The sequence below is a fragment of the Dipodomys spectabilis genome, unplaced genomic scaffold (assembly GCF_019054845.1).
Source record: "Dipodomys spectabilis isolate Male_0828 unplaced genomic scaffold, ASM1905484v1 ptg000175l, whole genome shotgun sequence".
Classification (NCBI taxonomy): Eukaryota; Metazoa; Chordata; class Mammalia; order Rodentia; family Heteromyidae; genus Dipodomys; species Dipodomys spectabilis.
Window position 1 is genome coordinate 4,293,546 of NW_024870852.1, and position 19,228 is coordinate 4,312,773.

The 19,228-nt window shown below is 39.0% G+C and overlaps 1 protein-coding gene across 1 annotated transcript in view; it reads left to right on the forward strand.

Moving 5' to 3' along the window:
* Window positions 1–19,228, forward strand: part of Hao1 (hydroxyacid oxidase 1) — a 47,181-nt gene that overhangs the window by 8,547 nt on the left and 19,406 nt on the right. The window contains exon 3 of the mRNA XM_042694522.1: window positions 11,121–11,376. Coding sequence (XP_042550456.1) covers window positions 11,121–11,376 — 256 coding nt within the window. The remainder of the gene's footprint in view (window positions 1–11,120; window positions 11,377–19,228) is intronic.

Sequence of the window (19,228 nt, forward strand, 5' to 3'; positions counted from 1 at the left end):
CTAGCACTCTACTACTTGAGCCACAGCACCACTTCCAATTTTCTGAGTGGTTTATTGGAGATAAGAGTCTCATGGAGTTTCCTGCCCGGGCTGGCTTTGAACTGTGATTCTCAGATCTCAGTCTCCTGAGTAGCTAGGATTACAGTTGTGAGCCACTGGTGCCTGGCTGGCAATAGGATATTGCTTTTTTAAAAAGTGGTTACAACCATTATTAGGTTCTAAAATATATTTGAAAATGAAGATGCTTACCACAGTTTACAATTTTTGTTTGAGTGACTTTATGTGTCCCAGGGCTAGTATCACATTCTCAGTCTCATTCATACTGAGATTTTTGTGTGGTAGCCAAAATGGAGCTGCCAGATCTTAGTTCTAGCTAACTTCTCCCCAAGGGTCTGTGGATATGGGGGTCACGAAATCTTTGAATACTTCAAGAAGCCAGAAATCTAGATTTTTTATATATAATCTCCTAGTTTTTCTATGTTGCCAAATAAATCACAATTCTCTAAAAATACTATTTGGGGCAACAATGTGTGGGCCAAAGAAAATACTTTTGTGGGCTACAACTGCCCCTTGGGCTGTTCAGCAGAGACACCTGATTTATGGGGAAATTCACCACTAACTGGTTTTGCTTCTTGTGGCAGGTCATTTTCACTCTCTAGACTTACATTTCTCAGTGATAAAGTGAGCTGCTTAAGCAAGACCAATGGCTTGAATGCTTTGTCTCCCTCCAGAGGGATGGAGCCAATCTGGCGGATCTTAGCTGTGTCAATTAAGGGTCAGTTTATTTGTATTGCATATTTCCAGAAGAAAGTTCTTTTTTTTTTTTTTTTTTAAAAAAAGAGTCCTGCTGCTAAAGCAAAAACAGAGAAGAAAAAACTCATAGTGTGAAAACTGCAAAGACAAAATCAAAAATTTCCCCAAGGATTAGGTGACCTTTGGTTTGTCTCCTCTTAAAGTTTCTTTAAATACAAAAGAGAGATAATTGAATGTGCACAGCTGCCCTTCCTTATTTTTGTGAAATCCCAACTCTGGGATATTTTATACCATCCCAAAAGAATATAAATGGGGATTTCTTGCACATTTGTATATTAGTCCTCTGTTTTTCATACTGCAGTTTTGGGATACAGGAGAAGAATAGATAGATAGATAGATAGATAGATAGATAGATAGATAGATAGATAGATAGATAGATAGATAATCTTTGAATCTTGCTAAAAGCAGAAGCAAATGTTTAATAAATACTACATCAGTTCAAAAGGTGATACATCAACCAAATGCTTTGGCTCACATCTATAATCTTAGCTTCTTAGCAGGCTGAGATCTGAGGACCCTGGTTAAAAGCCAGCCTATACAGGAAAGTCCATGGGACTGTTATCTCCAATTAACCAGAAAAAAAATCCATGAAAAAAAACTGGCTCAAGTGGTAGAATACAAGAATTGAGCAGAAAAGCTAAGGGACAATACCCAAGTCCCAGTACTGAAAAGAGAAAGAAAGAAAGAAAGAAAGAAAGAAAGAAAGAAAGAAAGAAAGAAAGAAAGAAAGAAAGAAAGAAAGAAAGAAAGAAAGAAAGAAAGAAAGAAAGAAAGAAAGAAAGAAAGAAAGGAAAGAAAGAAAGAAGAAAGGAAGAGACACTTCAGAGTTTTGTGAAAAATGATGACTTTTATTAAGCAATTAATGTGAGAGGCAATTTGAATTTATGACCTCATTTATTCTTACCACCACCAATTTCTAAATATCTGTAACTGCCACAAGAGCCCAAAGGCAAACCCTATATTATCGTCTTTGAATATTAATTGAAAACATAGTATGGTTTTATGGTTTTATCCTTTGACTTTAACAAGATGGAATCAACCACAGAAAAATGAAATTCATTAGGAAATAAGAGCCTTGTGTAAAACTTGTGAGCATATGTGAGGGGTCTTGAATTATGAACAAACAAAAATTAAAATTTGGAAAAACTCTTTTGAACTGGAGGGCACATGAGTGGAAGGCATTATGAAAGTTTGATATGCGTTGTGCTGTGAATAGCAGATTGGTTGTAGCAGATTTCTTAATCGTAATTTAATAAGTAGAGATTGTTATGATATGTAGCAAGTCTTCTAGATACCTCTAGTAATAATGGCACATGCATTTGAGACTCTAGTTGATTAATTTTTAGTTTTGGATTTAAAATTTTTGTCCTTCATATTCAGTGCAATTTTTACAAGTTTGTAACACACTGAAAGAAATAACAATAATAAAAATGTTAGCAGTAGATAAAATATATAGCTACACTAGCTTCAGTTTAATCTTGCAAGGGAAGTAGAGCATTTCTGACCTCAGAGAAGCAATTGATAATATAATACTTATTGTGCTACTTGATGTTTTGCAAAAATTACCCTGGGAATCTCTGATTTTAGGTTTAGGATTATAACAAATTTTTATTTTAATTTTTTGGTTGGTCATTTGCTTGAACTCTGGGCCTGGGTGCTGTCCCTGAGCTTTTCAGCTCAAGGCAAGCGCTTTACCACTTGAGCCACAGTGCCACTTCTGGTTTTCTGGTAGTTAAATGGAGATAGGAATCTCATGGACTTTTTCTGGTTGTGCTGGCTTTGACCCATGATCCTCAGATCTCAGCCTCCTAAGTAGCTAGGATTATAGGCATGAGCCACTGGCTCACCAGCGCCTGGCTATAACAAATTTTTATTTCATCTTCCATGAAGCTACCTTGGTAGTGGTGGTGGTAGTTGTTTTTCTTCTTTCTTCTTTTTCTTTATGGTACTGGGGACTTGAACCCAGGGCCACATGCGTGCTAGGCAAGTACTCTACCACTGAACCACATTCCCAGCCCCCTTGGTTCTTTTGTTCCTCTTCAAATACAAGAAATAACAAAAGAAAAATGAAATTCATTAAATACTGATGTATCTTTTATGCTTCTGACTTGTTATGTAGATGAATTCCACATGAGGGAGTGCTGGGACCTCTTATAGACAAATATGAAAACTCACCTAAAGCGTTCCAGGAATGCTCAATATATTAGCAAATTCTTATTAAACTGTCAAAAAAAAGTTTAAGAAGAAATTCCTGCCCCTGGATGCAATTAGAGGCTACCACACAGGAGTTGATGGGCCATAAAACCATTAAATCTGAACACTTTCTTTTTGAACCTAAAAGGCTAGCACATTCCTAAGTGAAGTTGGGGGGGGGGGGAGGGGACTCAGCTATGATCTGACCACCTATTAAGGTGCAGGTGGAAGACATTGCAGAGGAACACAAAAAGCCATACAAACTCCAAAGAACTGAGGGTGTCGGCATGAGCTCTAGCTGTTGAATTTTCTGGATTTTCCAAGATTAAGTGATCCACTTTAACACTGAGTGAGAGGCCATTCAATAGAGGGTAGAAAAATTCTCATTTCCTTTGTTTCAAACTCAAGTGGTTGACTTTTCAAAATTTTATTGAATTATATATTTGCATTCTGCACTTGGTGATTGAGGCACACTTCCTGGGAAAATCTCCCCAATGCATGTGTCATCATCATGGTCATGGAACAGCAGAAAATAAAGGAATCCTGGAGCAAAATCTAACTTCTGTCAGTGGTGGATATGACCTCAAGTCTGACTTAGTTGTGTGTCTTTGTCCAATATTTGCCCACTAAAATAAATAAAAATTACAGGGAAATTAAGGAGAAACCCTAAAGCTTTGTCCAAATTATGTTTGGTAAGTATTGAAAAGGTAATACCTATTTGTGACATTGTAGTTAAAAAAAAAAGAAAGAAAAACAAATTAAAATACCTAAAAAATTGTTCACATTATTTTACCCTTATGTTAGCTCCATAATTTATGTATGCATGCATACACACATACCTAACTCACAATATATGCATACACATATATACAAATATAACACAACACATCTAATTTATACAAATCTATTCGTATATGACACTAACATGACACACATATGCACATACAATCACACACATAACACATCACAAACATACATATATACTGAATCACACATGTATACACACATTGCATTCATATATACAAATGTATACACCCATAAATCCATATGTAAATACATTATACTACATATAGATACACACACATAACACTCACATTGCAACAGCACATACATATGTGCATATATGAAAAGATAATGACCCTTCTTTCACAAAGATGTTGCTCTGCTGTGCACAATTATCTGCAGAAACTCCTTGACTTCACAGTGGGTTATATCCTGATAAACTCAAAGTATTTAAAAATACCATGAATTTGATTGGTTAGGAGAATGGCTTTACAATGTACTGTAGAGTATCAGATATCAGATGCTGATCATGTAGCTGATTGGAACCTATAGCTCACTGATTTTGCCCTATTGCAAGATCTTTCTTGTAATTTTTCAACTCAGGGCCTGAGTGCTGTCCCTGAGCTTTTTGTGTTCAAAGCTAGTGCTCTACCACTTTGAGCCACAGGGTCATTTCCAGTGAGCTAGCGGTTATTTGAAGATAATATTCTCACAGACTTTCCTACCGGGGCTAGCTTCCAACCACAATCCTTTTTAATAAAAGCTAAGTTTATACTTGCAAAAAAATGGTTCAGTGTACGATGAGACAAAAATGTGTGAAAAAAAAAATGTGTGAATGGAACACATCTATTAGAAACTGGCATGGTAGCTGTGCCTTTAATCTCAGCACTTGAGAGGCAGGAAGAGTGAATATGAAGCTAACCTGGGCAGCAAGGAGAAAATTTCTCCAAGAAAAAGAAACCAACCAAGTCAGTAAATGCATCCATTAAAAACTAAAACCTAGCCGGGTTCGGTGGCTCCTGCCTATAATCCTAGCTACTCAGAAGGCTGAGATCTGAGGATCATTGTTTGAAGTCAGCCTGAGCAGGAAAGTTGATGAGACTCTTATCTCCAACTAACCAGACAAAAGCCAGAAGAAGAACTGTGTGGCTCAGGTAGCAGAACAGTGAGCAGACAGGCACGTGTCTGTGTCCTAATTCTGAGGTTGTTAAAATGCGGGAGGCTCATTTAAATTGTCAGGTGCTAACCTGATATACTCAAAGCCATTGTTAAAAGGCATCACCTCTGTGGTGAGGTCTCCCTGTGATCTGCCAGTTAGCCTAGGACTTGCCAATTCATTCAGATGACAGAATAATAATCTGAGAAGCATTGCAGAAGATTTCTGTATAGAACGAAAGAGATACAGTGGCAGTCTAGCCCCCACTGTGGTCTCTGTTCCGGATTCAGACAACAGAGGGCCATGAAAGAGTTGGAAAGGATCAAGACTGGTTTCCTGATCTTTCTTGCATTGCTTAAATTTATTAAGATCCCCAAATGGTCATTTAAGATTTGTTGGACCACATCTGAGTAGTAGGAGTCTATAGTTTGTTCTTCACTTAGATCAAGGGCTTCGGAACTTAAATTTTTCTAGGCAACCTCCATGGTAATTTTAGATAGTTGTTAGTAAATCCGAGCAAGGACAGGGCCCACACAGGGAAAGCTGACACAGTCAATTGCATTTATGGGTGCCCATTTCTGCACACACTTCAGAATATCAAACCTTGACTTTAGAGCCACAGGGCTCTAAATGGCTTACTACTTTGTCATGGCATTTTGTTCATTACACAACGACTTCCTGCGCAGATGACAAGTTTTGTTTTCTCAACAAAGCTATTTTAGTGCAGCTGTTCTGGTGACTAACTTCTTAAACCAAAATCATCTTAAAAAGACATAAATCCATCTTCCCATACCTCTCCTCCATAACACCTTAGGTTCTTCTTAACAAATGACCCGTTTTTTTTCTTCTTCTCCCCTTTCCTATAGAAAAACAATTTTGAAAACTCAATTCTCCTTTCCCTTACAAGTGGCCTATTAAAAAAAATCAGTTGAACCCTAAACTTCTTGCTGTAGTCTGGATGCATCCTTTATTCCCCATGAATTAGGACTCCAAATTATAAGCACAAATATCTTCTCTTTGGTTATGGGTGCCTGATGATCACTCGGATGGACTTTGTTCTCAGATACAGGTCTTTCTCTTCCGTGCCATGCTGGCATGATGTGATTTAGTTTGACCAGTGACTCAGCATCCTATTTGTAAGACTGTCAGATCTGACATTAAACATTGGGAAGCTATTTTGTAATCACTCAAGTGCATTCTTTGCTTTGAATAACTTCCCTCCTTTCTGACCCATCTTCTGACATCTTCCTTCAATCTGGCTATTTATTTTTCCTTACAATCTGAAATCTATGGATAAGTAAGTTTATATCACACACCTGATGGTAGATGAGTGTGCGGAGAGGAGATGTCATTCTCAAGGAGTTTGTTCCTTGATATTACAACTAGCCATAGTTTAATGTATGAGCAAATGGGGCACATGAGTGTATGCTCTTCTCCAGAGGGGGAGGGCTGTAGAAGAAAGGCAGATTTATCAGAGGAGCACAACTGACAGCTGGAAAACCATATGACAGCCATTGCCTACTCTACCACCAATAGTTCTTCCTCTTTTTTTTTTTTTTTTGCCAGACCCAGAGTTTGAACTCAGAGCCTGGGCACTGTCCCTGAGTCTCCTTATGCTCAAGGCTAGCCCTCTATCACTTAAACCACAGGGCCACTTCCTGCTTTTTCTGAGTAGTTTATTGGAGATAAGAGTCTCATAGACTCTTCTGCCTGGGTTGGCTTTGAATCACAAACTACAGATCTCAGCCACCTGAGTAGCTAGGATTACAGGTGTGAGCCACCGGCACATACCCTCCCTCTCATTTTTAAGGCCCTATTTTTGGAGGATCCTCACAGATAAACCATTAAGTTAGATGAGTCCATATGGAAAAAAAAATATTGACTCCACTCCTGTCAAGAATGCTTCATAGTCAATTGCTTTGACCTTACTCAGCAGTTTTTAAGCAATGCACAATCCTAGGTCTCACTACAGACCAACTCATCAAGGCCTATATTTCCCCAGGAACTCCAAATGATTCCTGAGCACATCAGAAGTTGAATAGTACCATACAGAACATAAGTCCTAGTGGTTCCTGGTCAAAGGCAGAGTTTAAACTCATGGACAAGAAAACAGTACTAGATACAACATGGAGATGATGCTCTACTTGAAGGTCCCCTGCTTCCTCTGAGAGCCTAAAGATTTCAATACAATTCCCTGAAAGGAGCAAGAAGAAACTAACTCTAAATGTGTGTGAGAGAGAGAGAGACAGAGACAGACAGAGACAGACAGAGTCAGACAGACAGAGGCCTTCAGAGTATTTTTCAACTAGAGAGAGGGGGAGAGGCTTCAGACCACTTTTCAACCAAAACTCTAGCATGGACAGATTTAGTATCCAACTCCCTAAAATTCAAGCACACAATAAGTTTCCTAGCTTCATTTTTCTATATTTAGATTACCTGGACCAGAAATAAGTTTCCATGGAGGCTTGATGATAGATAAATACACAAACTGCTCAAATCAGCACAATTGTGTTTCTTGGCCCCAGGCAAGAATACTTCCAGTTCATTTGGTTTTGCTGAGCTATTGCCTGTGATCTCCCATTCTCATCACTGTTCGTTGTAGTTCAAGACACACATGAACTCAGTCGTTGCTACATTCATATCTGCTAGGAGCTGATAACCCAATGCGTTGATAACAGAGTCCATAGTATAGGCAGCCTAGCTAACCCTCTACTAAATGGGGTCTGGGGATGGAGAACCACACTTACCTTATACCAGGTTATTACAGAATCTTACCACATATTCCCAACCTAGTTTGAAGTTTGGTATTGATATTCCTCCAGCACTGTTTTTCCTGCTAAGGATGGTTTTCATTATTCAAGGTCTTTTATTATGAATAGGAATAGAATTTTTGGATTGCTTTTTCTATTTCATTAAGGAATATTGTTGGGATATTGCACTGAATTTGTTGATAGCTTTGGGCAGTATTGCCATTTTTCACGATGTTAATCCCCCCAATCCAGGAGCATGGGAGGTTTTTCCACTACCTTAAATCTGCTTTAATTTCCTTTTTTTAAGCTTTCGAAGTTTTGGGTGACAACTATATTAAGTGATAAGGTCTGAGCACATAAAAACTCTTACTATGTGATCTCATATTAAATCTAAAAACAATCTCATAAAGCAGGAAGGTGGTTATGAAAAGTTAGTAGGAAGAATGGTAAAATTCACATGCTTATTATTGGTTAAAATGTGTCAATAAATTAATACATTTAAAGGCACAAAGAAGCATTGTAAAGGGAAATTGACTAAAGAAAAGATTGGTGTAGAATGATGTTAAGACATCCAAATCTTTGGCAAAATTAAGAAGCTTTCTTGTACTTCTTTTTTCTCAAAGTCTTTCTTAGGTATTCTTACATCCAATCCCTTATGGTTACATGACTTCTGAGTTTATACAGAAAATGTTCACTTACCTTGTCACCATGGACCATTCAGCAATGCTCTGAGGCAGGCAGGTTAGTTGTACTTATGGCCTTTTGTGGATAGAATGTGCCTCATTGGTGGAAAGGCTTGCAGCCTACTCAAACTCTTATACCCCATCTCCATTCTGAGATTCCAGTCTTGCCTCCTAGTTGTATGTGTAGCTTTATCTTTGATGCTTCTATGGCTATGACCTTGCTAGTGTCCTTTTTCCGTGCAGTGTGCGTGCGTGTGTGCGTGCGTGTGTGAGTGCGTGTGTGCGTGCGTGTGTGAGTGCGTGTGTGCGTGCGTGTGTGTGTGTGTACGTGCGCTCGCGTGCACATGTACACATATTTCCTGTGCACTTTCTATGTGTATGTATGGGTGTGTATGTATCTGTGCATATTTGCTATGTACTTTCCTTATAGAAATGGCATTATTACCAGTGGCTTATGCCTGTAATTCTAGCTACTCATGAGGCTGAGGCCTGAAGATCACAGTTCAAAGCCAGCCCAGGCAGGAAAGTCCCCATGAGACTCTTATATCCAATTAACCACTCAAAAACTAGAAGTGACATTGTAGCTCAAGTGGTAGAGTGCTAGCCTTGAGCTGAAAAGCTCAGGGTCAGTGCCCAGGCCTAGAATCCAAGCCCCATGACTGACAGAAAAAAAAGGTGGTTCAGTGATAGAGCACTTGCCTTGCATGCATGAGGACCTGTGTTCAATTCCTCAGAAACACATAAGCAGAAAAAGCCAGAAGTGGCGCTGTGGCTCAAGTGGTAGAGCAATAGCCTTGAGCTGAAGAGCTGAGGGACAGTGCCCAGGCCCAGAGTTCAGGCCCCATGACTGACAAAAAAAGAAAGAAACAAAAGCAAAATATATTCTTTTAAGTGTGAATAAATCTAGATCACTGAATATTTCCATGTTTGTTCTTGAACTGAGGTTATAGCTTAGTGGTAGAGCACTATCCTAAATTTGATCTCCAGCACTTCAAAAGAGGGAGAAATGTTTAGGCATTATTATAGAAGGCCTGGATTGTTTCTCTGTTTAATTGAAGAGTAATAGCTTTGCCTCAACAGATACTGCATCAGCAAGACAATATTCTTTGTATTCCCTGCAAGAGACTCTTTTGAAATAATTTTACTAGACCACTAATATATGTTGAACACCTACAACCGAAAACAATGGTAACATAGAATTTGGGGAGATCTTGATTCAAATTTCAGTCCCTTATGCATTGATCATTGGAACATAAATAGAGAAGCAATGATTCTAAGAGCTCAGAGAGAGAAAGATAGTCTTTCTCTTTGGAAATCCATACAAAGTGATTTGGGTAAAATGTTTGTGAAGGCTGACACTATACACATTAGATGATTCAAGTGGTGTAGATTTTCTTATTGCTTGCTAGCATCAAGACAATCTCTGCTGAATGACTTCAGGTATTTCTTTTGGAGTTAAGAAAATCTTTGTGTGCATGTGTGTGTGTGTGGATTCTGAAGTCCCTATTGACAAAGCTGTAAAGCTTGAATGACAGTTTCTATGTTAACTACAAAAAGATGTCCTGTCTTAGTGGTCTGCTTTGCTGGATCACTTTGAAAAATCCCTCTTCACCCACAAGTTGTGGTCAACCTTCCCCCTGGATTCCAAGATTCCATGCTTTTCCAGAGTGGTTGTTGTGGTAATATCCCTCAGGCCCATGGCCAGCCTACTCTTTTGGAGAAGGCTGAAATATTTAGGAAGTGTATTTATCTCTGCTTGGTACCAAAGAGTCTGTGGACATCTGGGAAGTCTAGAATGAGAATTGTACTGGATGAGTGGTCAGACATGTTGGGATTTTAATCCCACTTTTCTGCCCTACTCTGTGTGGCTTTCATTAGGTCACATCCTCTCCAGGATGTAATTTCTTTGCACTAAATTGATGTTGGTTAGGAGATTCTGATCCAAACAGTCATTCTGCTCTGATGCTATTTCCATATTTATAAACTGGATGAAAATCAGACAATGATCCAGATGTGTCAGGACTTAATAAAAATGTTCATTTTATTGTATAATATTTTGCAAGTCATGAGAGATCATGATGGGAATTCTCAATGAAACCCCTGGGGTTTGGGTGCAAGTTTGTATGCCCTGTGTCACATAGCAGTCTCCAGCTCACAGGATTTGAATGTGTCCATTGACCTGGAACATGGATTAAAATATACCCAAAGGCCAGGGAAGAGTAACAAAACAACAACCTACACATGTCCATCATGTTACTGTTATTATCTGCTGTTGCTGATGCTAATTGTCAAAGTACAATCCACTAGCAGCAGTGGCAGCATCCTCTTGAAACTAAAAAAGATCATTCTCAGGCTCCATCTTGGCCCTATGTGAGATAGCAAATGTGGGTGGGAAGCAGCAATCCATTTCCATAGCCCTCCAAGAGAGGACTGACACTTGAAAAGCAGGAAAGATTTTTCACCTCTCAGTATAGTTGTATAAACAGTATCTTACTTGATTCTCTTCATTACCCTATAAGCACGAAGAAGACAAATGTGCTTAACCCAAACTGATACAAGGTGAACCCTCAGATAGGCCCAATCACCTGGAATCACATAGTCAGTTATGGATAGTTATGATTTAGCCCTTGTCATTTTCTACGACACCATGCAAGAACCTTTCAGAGGACTTAGATCTACAAGTTGAAGACTTTGAAGGGGTTAATGATCAGGCCTACTTGATCATATGCCTTTCTTTTGCAGCCTGTCAGACCCTGGGAACCGGCATGATGCTGAGTTCATGGGCTACCTCCACAATTGAAGAAGTGGCTGAGGCTGGACCCAAGGCACTTCGCTGGTTTCAACTATATATTTACAAAGACCGTGAGCTCACTACCCAGCTAGTGAAGCGAGCTGAGAAGATGGGGTACAAAGCCATATTTGTGACTGTGGATACCCCTTATTTAGGCAATCGCTTTGATGATGTACGCAACAGGTTCAAGCTGCCACCCCACCTCAGGTAACCATGAGCATAAAGTTTCTGAGATGCTTTGCCAATTCTCTAATTTCATAAGCCAACTCCAAAGACTTTCTCTAGCTTCCGAAGTACTTTTCCTGGGGAATTAGATCTCTGCAAAATTATTAGTCTCAAAGTATTGGTGAAAAATAATGAGAGGTTCTGGGGTTGAGAAATAGTGTCATTAATAAAGAGTCCTGCAATTTCCAGCAAATAACACTTTGTGGATGTCACAGATCTAAGCTATAAAATGAGCACAAGAACTACGATAGATAGATAGATAGATACATACATACATACATACATAGATTTTTTTTTTGTTGGTTGTGGGGCTTGAACTCTGGGCCTGGGTGCTGTCCCTGTGCTCTTCAGCTCAAGGCCAGTGCTCTACCACTTGAGCCACAGCGTTACTTCTGGTTTTGTAGTGATTTATTGGAGATAAGAGTCTCAAGGACTTTGCTGCCCGGTCTGGCTTTGAACCATGATCCTCATATTTCAGCCTCCTGAGTAGCTAGGATTACAGGCATGAGCCACTGGTGCCCGGTTGCTACAAATTTTTTAATGTTAGCTTTTATTTACTTATTTGATGCCAGTAATGGGACTTGAACTCAGGTCCTCCAGCTCTTACTTGGCTTTCTTGCTCATAATAGGCATTCTACCAATCTAGCCACACATCCATACTGGTTAATTCATGATAAAAAAAAAAAATCTCATGGACTTTTCTTTTGAGACCAGCTTCAAACTGCAATCCTCAGATCTCATGCTCCTGAATAGCTTGGGTTGCAGGTATGAGCCACCGATACTAGTCTTAACTTTCACTGTCAATGGAGACATTCCTGCTGAAGAATCTAGACTTCATTTCACAGTGACCATTGCTTACTCTGCCTACACTTGAATTATATTTCTGCCTATCCTCGCACTAGAAAGAAAAAAGCCTGAAAACAAAAGAAGCTGCATGTAAGCTGTTTACTCTTTCTAAAGACTCTAATGCTAACAGGTCCAAAATAAAATCAGCTTTCCAGGTAAGGACAAAAAGGTTCTTTGAAACCAGGGATTTTATATGTTTAATAGTCAGAATTGAGTTAATAGTCAGAATTGAGTGTGTCTCAACTATGAAAAGTTACAAGTCAGGGCTGGGAATGTAGCTCAGTGGTAGAGTGCTTGCCAAGCATGCATGAAGTTCTGGGTTTAATTCCTCAGTACCACATAAACAGAAAAAGCCAGAAGTGTCACTGTGGTTCAAGTGGAAGAGTGCTAGCCTTGAGCAAAAGAAGCTCAGGGACAGTGCTCAGGCCCTAAGTTCAAGCCACAGGACTGGCAAAAAAGTCACAAGTCCATAAATATTCTTATTTAAGTACCATAAAACTTGTTATTTAATGGAATATATATATATATGCATAAAATCTTGTCATTGAACCTTTGTAAATGAGATGGGTGATATTACTCCTTTATATGTTCAGCAAGCTTAACATATGATTTCTGTATGCTGTACCTGCAGTAGGCCAATGACAGAAAATAATCTTCATGTCAGACTTACCAATAAAACTGCTCCATGTATTTCAGATGCAGGGTTACCCTATTTATAAAGAAAAACACACACACATACACACACACACACACACACACACACACACACACACACACATCAAAGGCTCTGACACATTCCTGTTCATTGCCAAATTCATCAGAAAGCAGGTGACTTCAACTTTCTTTAAAATAGTGTAATTTTTAAAATAATATCTCTTTTTATTACTGTTTTTAATATCTTCTAAAATCATTAATTTACTACTGACTTAGCATTTTTCTCCCTTTGGCTATTTGAAAGGAATTTGCTAGTAATTTTTCCCCTCCCTTAATACTATGATTCCAATAATAATAATAATATGTGGTGTAGCAGGATTTGTTTCTTGTTTTATTTTTTCTTTGCAGCTTAAAAGACACTTTCTTCCCAGAAGCTGTAATCTGAGGATCAAATTTCAAAGTCAGTTTAGGAGAAAAGTCCAGTAGACATTACTAATTAACCACCAAGAGCCAGAAATGGAGCTGTGGCTCAAGTGGTAGAGCACCAGTGTTGAGTGAAAAAGAACCATTTTCTTGGTCTGGGTAGCAATACGTGTTGTGAAAAGGTACGGAATTAGAAGGAAGAGATGACACAGTTGTTAATTCTGGCCCACACTTCTTGCTCCTTAGGGCTGAAGCCACTCAGTGAGGAGTGGGAAGGTGGATTTTCCTCTCCCTTTTCCTTTGCTACTGGGCTTCTGCCCAGATGACGAGAAGGGCCGGGCAAGAAAGAAAGGCCCTTTTCAGCTGCCTGTGTACACAGAAATGGCTGTGGCTCCTAGCTTGTCACAGCTCCTGTCTGAAGATGATCAAATAATAAGCAACACATCCAGGTTGTGGGGAACAAGGGAAACACCCTACAGCAGGGGGCACCCAGCCCTATAGCATCTGCTAACGTAGTTCAGATGGTCTTCAGAGCAGGCCAATACCTGCTGGTCAACTTCTGAAAGCAAAACATACTGATCGTAGATCAAGGGTTCTTGAGGCCACATACACCCCAAAGAGCTTATCCATTACAGTCTGATGTGAAATCAGTTTCTTTCTGCAGTTAACCAGCCTCATAGAAGGAGAAGCCTGGCTTTTCAGAAGTGAGGTTTGGCAGGCCAGGGAGTCAGGAAATCCAGAAGAGAATGAGTTGGTTAAACCTGGCTCCCTTCATCCCTTGCTACTTCCTCTGCCTGGGGTAGAAGGGGAGGATCCCAGCATGTAGGAAACAGCAAGAGTTCATGGGTCTGGCAATTTCTACTTGGTTTATATGGAAAACACATATATGTGTACACATGATAAACAGCACGGAGGTTTTTGAAACTGAGAAGTGAGGGAGAATTTTGTGCTCTGAAAGCAGTAAGGAATGAAATCTGTTTACTGCTTGATTCTTGGAGTTTGGTTGCAGGGGCCTTTTGGTTTGTCCCTGCCCCGGGGAGATGATTCACTTACCCTAGGTTAAGATTTGGCATTTCCATGACATGCTAGGCAATTCCAAGGGAAGAAAGTAATTTCTGATTGTTGATGAAGATCAAGGTCAATCATGATTAATAAGACATTTTTCATTGATAAGTGTTGTTAGCTAAAAGTATCTACATCCTCATCCCTGGCAAAATGGAGTTTTTACGTTTGATTATGTCAAGAACACTGAGATGGGGAGATGATCCTGTTTATCTTAGGGAACTGACTATAGGGTCCTTCACATAGAGATATGAATGTCAGAATGAGAAAGAGATGAGATGTTTGAAGCAGAGGTTGGAGTGATGTGGCCAGAAAACAAGGAAAGCAGGTAGTTTCTATAGCTAGAAAATGACATAGGCATGGGTCTTTCTATACTGCCTCCAGAAGGAAAGATGGCCTACCTGAACCTTGAAGTTTAGTCCACTGAAATTCCTTTTGGATTTCTGAACTTCAGAACTATAATCTAATGAATTTGTGGTATTTAAAACGCTTCATTTGTGGTTCTTTGTTATGGCAGTGATTTTTTTTTGAAGCCATCACACTATTGATTTCCTTCTTAAAGTAGCCTTGCGATGAGATCAGCCCTGATATCCTTATATCTAAATTTTTAACTTGAGCCTCTACCAGCTCATGCCTATCTAATTCTGCTTCATCTTAAAAAATCTGTATAGTATTTATCATCAACATATTCTATAATTTATATATTGATTATGCTTATCATGAGTAAGATGTCTATCATCTTGATTGAGCATCTTATTTACATAGACAATGTAGAAATCCTAAATATCTAAAACACAAGCACATGTAAGTTCTCAGTATATAGCTGTTGAGTCAGTAAATAAAATTATTCTAGGCATTCTGTGACTTTTCCTGGTATAATTAGGAAGAAGTTGAAATGTATGCCCTTAGCCTAAATTTTAATTACACATTAAGGAAGAAATGACTTGTGCTATGTTCTGAACATAGGTGGGATTTTTTGTTTGTTGTTTTTGTTTTGTTTTTGCTGGTCCTGGGGCTTTACGTCAGGGCCTGAGCACTGTCCCTGAGTCTTTTTATGCTCGAAGCTATCACTCTACCATTTGAGCCACAGCTCCACTTCTGGCTTTTTTGGGGGGTAGTTTATTGATAAGAGTCTCACAGACTTTCCTGTACTGGCTGGCTTTAACAGCAATCCTCAGATCTCAGAATCATAGGATTATAGATGTGAGCCACTGGTGCCCAGTAAACTGTGTGTGTGTGTGTGTGTGTGTGTGTCGGTGTCTGTGTGTGTCTGTGTGTGGCTATGTGTGTACGCCAGTCTTGGGCTTGAACCCAGGGCCTAGGTGGCTGTCTCTGAGCTGTTTTGCTCAAGGCTAGCACTCTACAACTTGAACCAGAGCTCTACTTCTGGCTCTTTTCTGGTTAACTGGAGGTTAATGGGGCTATCATGGAACCATGATCTTCAAATCTCTGCTTCCAGAGTAGCTAGGATTACAACTACCCTGCCTTAAGTGTATTCTTAACCTTGGGATGAAAGGCTAGTGGCTGGTACCTGTCCTACATAGATTACAAACTTCTCTCTTAATCTTTTTCTTCCTACTAAATTGGCATTGTGAGCATTGGTTTTTTTTTTTATTCTGTTACCTAATTTTATTTGCCTTCATGGTTTCTCAATATAGATATGTGGTTTTACCTTTAATATGATATTATGAATATTTGAAATAATAACCTATTATTTCATAATACTCATGAATATTGGTGTTACTGTTAGCTTTCACATAACATTTCTCATTATAATATAAACTACTAGTAGTACTTACTAGTAGTTGATATTATTGTCTCAATACTAACTTACTAAAAGCTAAAGTAATTTCTTCATTAGATCAATAAAAGGTATAATAAGGACTATTCAAGGCACCATGATGACCTTACAAAGAAAAATTCTTACCTCCTGTCTTTATGTCATTTAACAGATTGATTTCAGAAAATGAAGGCCTAAATAATCATGTTATTGTTTTGATGTTACCCCTTTCCTTCCTTACAAAACACTTTGGTTATCAGAAGCTGCCTTAAGCGTTTTTTTAAGCATTCATGTCATAATCTGAATAAAAATAGCATTTATGGTGGTTTCTCTTGGAGCCATTGGTAAAACACTCCATCGGGGGTCTCTGTCAAGATATCTGAAAACATTTTCTTGGCTTCTGGCTTTGAACAAAGTTTGAGAGTCACAACAAGGCTTCATTGTGCACTAAGATTTCTGTAAGGCAACATTCATTCAAGTGTTGATCTGCATTTCACCATCCAAGAATAACAACAGTTATTTATATAATTTTATCCGTGTTTCTGTTTTTTCCTATCCATTTCACCCTTTCACTCCACCCCTGCTGAAACACTGAAGCTTGTTTGGGATGGGGGGGGGGGGGGTGTATGCCATGCAGCGTATATTCATATACACACTTCTTCTTCTTCTTTCTTCTTCTTCTTCTTCTTCTTCTTCTTCTTCTTCTTCTTCTTCTTCTTCTTCTTCTTCTTCTTCTTCTTCTTCTTCTTCTTCTTCTTCTTCTTCTTCTTCTTCTTCTTCTTCTTCTTCTTCTTCTTCTTCTTCTTCTTCTTCTTCTTCTTCTTCTTCTTCTTCTTCTTCTTCTTCTTCTTCTTTCTTCTTCTTCGTCTTCTTCGTCTTCTTCTTCTTCTTCTTCTTCTTCTTCTTCTTCTTCTTCTTCTTCTTCTTCTTCTTCTTCTTCTTCTTCTTCTTCTTCTTCTTCTTCTTCTTCTTCTTCTTCTTCTTCTTCTTCTTCTTCTTCTTCTTCTTCTCCTCCTCCTCCTTCTTCTCCTTCTTCTCCTTCTTCTCCTTCTTCTTCTCCTTCTTCTTCTTCTTCTTCATTTTAAAATTTGGAATTTAAAATCACTTTATATCATTTGTAAGTAACAGGATAGGTTCCTATTATAAGAGCATGCTTATTAAATAGAAGATTTAATTCAATTCAAGTTAGGATAACTACAAAAGACCAAAGATTATAAAGTATACACCTCTAAGTGACTCAAAGAGAAACTTCCAAATCTGTCAGAAAAAAGAAATTGCTACTAAAGCTGTATGGCTATCCATACAACTCCCAAATTATTTTAATAATATTTTCTTCCAGTATAGTATATTACCAATTTATTCAATCTTATTGAAAAGACTGACATTTATTTCAAAGGCTTAAATTACATTTTATGGGGCAGAATGTTCATTTCTATATTAAAACGTATTCCCCATTCACCAGTGACATTGCCAGTTATTTGTAACTGAAATACATTACAAGGCTGAAAGCATCAGATATAATTTTGTTTTTAAGGATTGTTTAAAAAGTAATTTTAAAATATTGTGCCTTGATTCCAGTAGGTTCCTGCACAACGCGTTCGTACAGTCAGGACTTCAAGATCTTTTCTGTATCTAGTGGTAGAACTCGGTGGGGGGGGGGGGGGACGGGGAGGGGACAAAATAACTGGGAGATCCATTTGTACATCTACTTATAGCATATACCCCACAAAGAGAAGAAATAGCTAGCTATCAGGGTGATTTATAATATCCTGAAGAGCAAGGGGAATCCAGGTCAATGTGATTATTCAACTGTAGTCTTTCAGGGTAAAGTTTCTAACTGGATCTGTCTGGGGCTGTGGGTAACTGTCAGTGAATGGTGACATCCCACATCCTGATGGCCATCTGTTTACTTAGTGGTTAGAATTGCAGAGAGAAAAGTCTTTGCCCTTAATTTGGGGAAATGGTCTAAGTCTAATCAGGCTATGTATGAGGGTATTAGGCCAAGGGAAAGTACTTCAAGTATATAGGACAAGCTCACGGTGATCTTACAGGTAAGTTAGAGGAACACTGGACTAAATTAGGTTAACAAAATTAGACCTCAGGGGCTGGGAAGGTGGCTCAGTGGTAGAGTGCTTGCCTCCCATGCATGAGGCCCTGGGTTTGATTCCTCAGCACCACATAAGCAGAAAAAAGCCAGAAATGGTGCTGTGGCTCAAGTGGTAGAGCAGTAGCCTTGAGCTGAAGAGCTGAGGGACAGTGCCTAGACCCAGAGTTCAGGCTCCACGACTGACCACAAAAAAAAAAAAATTAGACCTCAGCTCAATGATAGTATATCTCAGGTTAGGTTCTCTGCAAGGCACTGTGAGCCAGTGACTTTATTGCCAGTAGTTCATGGGAAAAGTATCGGACTATGGTTAGAAGTGTGGGGTCAAGGGACAAGGGATAACAAGTAGTGAAACACAGAGGAGAAGATTATCAAGGCAGCCACTGGATCATTCTCAGACACACACAGACTTCATCTCAGAAGGGTTTAAAATCCAGAGTATTTACACTCCAACATCTGCTGCATGATGGGGAGACCCGAGCAACAAGAACAAAACCCTGTAAGCAGTAAAGTGAAGGTGCTGATCACTGTAAAGCATATGCCCTTGTCAAAGTTATCAGCCAGAGAGCCCCAGAAACAACAACGAAATCAAGGAGGGAAAGACAAAAGTGGTCTTCTGGGAAACATTTCCTATTCCCCAAGCCTACTGTCTCCACTACAATAACAGGGCAGGTTACAGAGTCAACAGGGGAAATAGATAGGAGGATATCAACACATATAACTGTAGTGCCAACCTCCTCTAGGAAAGTCTCCAAGGTCATTGGGAGACTTCCAGGTTATCTCAGGTGCCATAGCCAAGTGGCACTGATCTAAGCAAGGAGAACATGATTAGAAATCAAGTCAAGAGACCCAGTTTGAAACCCAAATGCTACTATTAACTAGTTTTATTCTTAAGACATCTCCTTCTGTATTATTGAGCTTTTTTTTGTTTCCTCTATAAAATGGGATCATACAGAATCAACTTT